The following is a 5,394-nucleotide window of genomic DNA, read 5'->3' on the forward strand; positions in this document are numbered from 1 at the left end:
AGGCAGCCAGTTGATGTTCCACGTTCACATTGATGTTTATCTTTCTGTCTCCCGCTCCCTTCTTCTCTCTCTAAAAATCAGCAAAAATGATGGTCTCCCTTTCCCTTTCTTCTCTCCCATTATAGAACTTTCTGTCAAAATTTGAATGTACCTTATCTACTATATCAATTACTCTGGCACATTTATTCTGTAATTTTTGCAAACAGGTACATTTTTATACATGTTATAGACAAAGACAATAACTTTTAGCAGTATTTATTTTTGTTAAAAGAAACTGATGGAATTGAAGGTCTAATTGCTTTCTGATTGCACAGATTAAACAAGGAAGTATTTCATATTTCAGTTTTACAAAGCATCTTATTGATTTGAAAAGATCCATACTATTGATAAAGTTCATGATGCAACATATATGTAATAAGAAGACTACCATATTTATTTTACATATCTACAACATCTTTCTAGACCAACCACAAATTATACAGGAAAATATTTAGGTACATGAAAAAGCTTCATAACATAAAAAAAAATTACATTTTGAAAAAAATCACATGTGAAAGCTCATTAAATAATAACATTGACAAATAAATAGTTAATCAACTTTAGTTATTAGCTGCTGCCATGCATTTCTGGCATTCCATTCCAAGCGAGGGTCAGCATGCAGGGTATAATTTCATACTATGAGACTGTAAAAAGCTTCAGGGCTTATTTTTGAAGTGAAATGTCACAAGGTCTTTCACTCTGTCAAAGGAAGATCACTCATGGCTGCTAAACTGTTCCATGAAGATTGCCAAGAAAAAGAAAAAAGCACCTTTTATGAATACTCAAGGCTACAGTTTTTTTAACTTTGCAGTTTGGGAGGGATTTGCTGGGTAGGGGGATGGGTTGGGGAGTGCAGGGTAACTAGGAAACCCTTTCTCTCTTTTAAAAAGTGATTATTCAACATATAGTACAATATAGTACAATATATGTTGAATAATCACTTGAATATATATATATATATATATATATATATATATATATATATATATATATATATATATATATATATATATATATGGTATAACCGGTCTTTCAAGAATCATGGGAAATTAAAACTGCAGGATGCATGGGATTGAAATACAAATTGCACTCATGGATGTGTGTACAGCTTGAAAAACGTGTAAAGGAAAAAGCTACTCCCAGAGAAGGTCCTGATACTTAGGGACAGCTTGCTGGGTTTGATCAAAGCAGAAAGCATGTATTTTCAAGTAAGAAAATAGCAATGGCAGACTTGAGTCTTCCAAGCAAATCAGATCTGTAAAGCAGATGGGTACCAGCCAGTCCAGGTTCAGAGTCTGAGCCCTAACTCATGCTGTGCTTGCTGGGCCTGCTGGCTCTCTTGCGCTCTCGGTGGTGCTGGCCTGGCTCGGCGGGAGACATGCTCTCGAAGTTGTGGCTGGACTCGTTGTGCTGCCGCGTGTACCTCTTACACTTGCAGGCGGTGACCACGGTGACCTTGTAGGTGCGCGTGCTGCCATCTTGGCACTGCAGCTGGATCCTCTGGGTGCGTGTTTTGTCGTTGACACACCTCCACTCCTGGGAGCTCCTCCGGCTCCAGTACTTGGTTCCGTAGCCTCCCCCGATCCAGTTGGGGAGCAGCGGCAGGGGCAGGCACTCCCCCGCGCACACCAGCTCCTTCAGGGGGCTGAGGCTGGTGCACTGGCCATCAGAGATGTACTTGGTGGAACGCAGTTCCCGGCAACCCACTTGAACCCGAGCTGCAGGAAACAGCAGAGAGAAAGTGTGCAGAGAGAGGTATCAGCAAATGGGCATTTCTTAAAAGTAGTCTGCAGTGACACAGATGTTATGCAGGTGATAGCATATTGCCCAATAGAAAGAAAACATCTATTTTATTTCCACAATGCAAAAGTCTGCCTGGCTGGTGGTAGAGACACTTTCATGAAAATGGTCCGTTTGCATAGCTATACATTTTAAAAAAAAATAAACTCAACTTATTTTTGTTCATATTATGACATTAACTAATTGCTCACTCGAGTGAGTATTTGAAAGTCCCATTTTCTTAGTCTCACTTTCCAGGATGGTTTAAGCAGCTCTTACATTTAAGTGTAAAAAAAGAGTATATTTTAATGATTGTTTTGCTCACAGATCATATTTGTTAATGTCTACAATTGCTTTTATTTAACTAGTTTTTTAGAAATCTATTGAGAAAATGTGGAAAGTATTTAAATACTGTGTAGAATGCATATGTATCTGTAATATTCTGTTTCAGTTATAAAACTTACCTGCAAAGAATCATAAATACATATGTACAGTCTGACATTTTGCATATCAAACTTAATAACTACATTTTAAACACAATTTCCCAAGCTATCTTTTAAAAATACAAATATTAAAATGCTTGAAATGAAAAATGTCACTACAACTCAAATTTTAAAGAATATAAAACCTTCTAAATCAGGAACGTATGGTTGCCATAACAACTTGGCTACATTTCCATGAATTTTATGGCAGAAAAATGCCTAACATGTCTAATTTACAACTACAAAAGGAATCATTTAGTGAATACTGGTGCTCATTTAGTGAATACTGGTAATGGCAAACTTTTTGTTTAGTTATTTGAATTTAATAAGAATGTTCTTTAATTGGCTGTTTCTTGTTGCATGCTTTATGTAATTAAAGCAAAAATTAATCTTGAAATATTTGAGGTTTCCTTTCCATTGCTTTATTATCTAAACTTAAGGAAAATTGTCTGTAATAAGCTTGGCGGGGGGGAGGGGGGGAGAGCAAGGCTTGTTAACCAGGAAAAAAAAAGTTTAAAAGTATAACTGCTGACATTTAAAACATTAAAAATTATCAAGGTCGCCGAAGTGGCCTTGCATAGATAGACTAGTGAAAGCTAACTTGAAGCAAGTCTTGAACTAGGAGTTTCACTTCACCTCTGTCTCCCAGTATTTCTGAGGCGGGAAGTATAACCTAAAGGGATGTGAGAGTTGTGGAAAATGTCTGTTTGCATACATACATACATACATACATGCATGCATACATACATACATACAGCTATCGAATGTGGGATTAAAATTAAAGGGTGCAACAGCTGGCCAGTCAGTGAGCTCTCCTGCCTGCCTCTGATTCCAGCTCACCTTCCGGCAGCTCCCTCAGGAATGCACCTGGAAACAGCCGGAGATGATTCTGACTTGCCTGCCTGGCTTTTTGTTCCTGTGTACATAGAGATTCAGCATTTTTGCAGTGACAGTTCATTGACAATGAATACCCACCACATTGCTCAGTAATCTAATAATTATCAGACATTTCCTGTGTACGCCAAAGCAGCCATCTCCATGAAAGGTAAAACACCCTGGGATTTTTTTAGACCTTTGCAGTCATATGTGCTTTGACCTTTCAAAGGTCAAAACTACTTTTCACAGTTGAATGGAGTTGAGGAGGGGGACCAAAAAAAAAAAATGTTGTAAGATTTTCTGTGGTCTCTCTTAAAACCTGACTTTTAGCATGTGAACTCTTCTGAAGGATAGAAATGAGAAAAAGAAATTTAAATCCCTCCAACTAGTGATCAGTGTGTCAATTAAGAACACAGAAAAAGGCAAAAATGCTCCCTGTATATTATTGCAGTGTTACTATTTTAAAATTTTAAAGGTATAAGAGTTTCCCTAGTCTTTCACAGATATATACAATAACCTGAATTTTGATCTGGTTAATAAGAAATTATCTCAGAAAAATATGATTCTCCAACCTGTTTAGTTTTAGCCCTTATTTGCATTGATTATCATCAAAACTTTCAACTCTTTCCCTAGACATGTTTTAGAAATTCACGGTGAGCAATTATTCCCCCCAGAAAGCGTCTTTTTTCCCTTGTGATTTCTTATACATACTTTGGCTAGTTACCTCTATGCACTTTACCAGAATTGCACATGTTCTGAAATAAACAGAAAACAACCTCAATCTAAACTATCTAGAACAACACTTTTTAAAAATTCTTACTGTGCATGATTTAAAGAAGCAACAGTTTAATTCCTGGAAACATTTTCTCTTTGGATGTTTGATAAAAACTTACTAATAAGTATGTGCCTGCATTATCAAATCACTGTTTTAGTCATGCTAACTTCATAGAAACAATGCCATTCTACACATGCAGCAGATTACTCCCAGATCATTTAGCAAAACATAGTATATGGTTCCGGTTAGGAAGCGGTGAAACGCATTTACAGGAATGTGAGCTAAGTGCTACCAAAAAGGAAAAGACAGAATCCACAGATGTAAAGCATACTTACTGTTCCGATCCAGTCCAGTGTTACTGAAATGCCTGCCTCCATTTCTGGCTTGATTCATCGTGCTGTTGCTGCTGGGGTGTGCTGGAACAGGTTTTACCACATGTGAATAAAGGATTTCTGTGGCATCATTCTTAAAAGCCAAACAGCTTCTCATTAGGATGCAAGCAAGGGAAATGAGATAGAAATGAATGGCAGGAGGAAGCATGGTGAGTAGAGGATCTGCTTGGCTGGAGAGCTAGTTAATTCCTTTCCCTCTTGCTCCTGCACTGTAACTGTGAAATTCCTCCTCAAGGTTCCCTTTATATACCCCTGAGGTTTGGCATTCATTCAGGTGTAAAGTTGTGTAGAGCTTCAGAGTGAAAACACAGAGAGGGGGTGGGATCCCTGCATGACCCTGGAAAAGAATTTTACCAATGGAAGAGGAGACTACAGAAGAGGAGGAGCTTGGTATACAAACTGCCTGAAATTTCAGAGTTGGACTTCATCAGTTGCCTGTGAGCTGCAGCAGCCAGGCACATTCTATAGCAACTACAGACTCTTTCCCTCTCTCCCTGCCATTTCCTTTCCAGAATCTAGTTCCCATTCGGGTTTAATTTCAATGAAAACACACTGCTGTTCATTTGGAAAAAAAAATTTACATTTCCACAGTTGTTCTGTACTCCCCTAAGAGTTTAGATGATTTGGAATAGGGAGGGGGTTTGTCCTAGAGAATAAGAGGAATTAAACGTGTTTAAATATTGCAGAACTTGCCTGAAGCACCTAGTTATATTTTGTTTCTCAAGAAGCAAACCAATATATATATATTTTTTTCTTTAAAGTGTAAGGCACAGAGCTAGAATCTGCCCCCTGGACACACTTAAATAATGCAGCTTTGATCTGCATGAACTGCTGCGCAGCTAGGTAAATTATTGCCAGGGGTCTGTGAAAAGAATAATGAGCATAGCTCTGTTTGCATTAAAGTAATTAATATCCATTTTCATCTTAAAAATATGTCACAAACATTAACATTCATAGCACCATTTTACATTAAAGAAAGCCCATTTCTGACAGGTTATTGTTTAGCAAATTCAAAATAATGTTTTGTAGTGTCCTACCTGTATTTATTAAG

At 37.6% G+C, this 5,394-nt stretch overlaps 1 protein-coding gene across 1 annotated transcript; it reads right to left on the reverse strand.

Moving 5' to 3' along the window:
- Positions 1 to 1,269: 1,269 nt before the first annotated feature.
- Positions 1,270 to 4,600, reverse strand: SOSTDC1 (sclerostin domain containing 1). Its single transcript, XM_084896451.1, has 2 exons — positions 4,287 to 4,600; positions 1,270 to 1,757 (listed from the first exon to the last, which is right to left on the reverse strand). Exons 1-2 carry the CDS (start codon positions 4,489 to 4,491, stop codon positions 1,342 to 1,344), a joined length of 621 nt encoding a protein of 206 aa, XP_084752577.1. The 5' UTR covers positions 4,492 to 4,600; the 3' UTR covers positions 1,270 to 1,341.
- Positions 4,601 to 5,394: the final 794 nt, after the last annotated feature.

The sequence above is a fragment of the Pipistrellus hanaki genome (assembly GCF_964339955.1).
Source record: "Pipistrellus hanaki genome assembly, chromosome: 10".
Lineage (NCBI taxonomy): Eukaryota > Metazoa > Chordata > Mammalia > Chiroptera > Vespertilionidae > Pipistrellus > Pipistrellus hanaki.

Bases quoted from the DNA above. Each gene is read 5' to 3' on its own strand.
- SOSTDC1 (XM_084896451.1), bottom strand. From the start codon at position 4,491: ATGCTTCCTCCTGCCATTCATTTCTATCTCATTTCCCTTGCTTGCATC. The intron at 1,758-4,286 runs GTAAGTATGCTT...TGTTTCCTGCAG, and splicing joins CACTGGACTGGATCGGAACA to CTCGGGTTCAAGTGGGTTGC.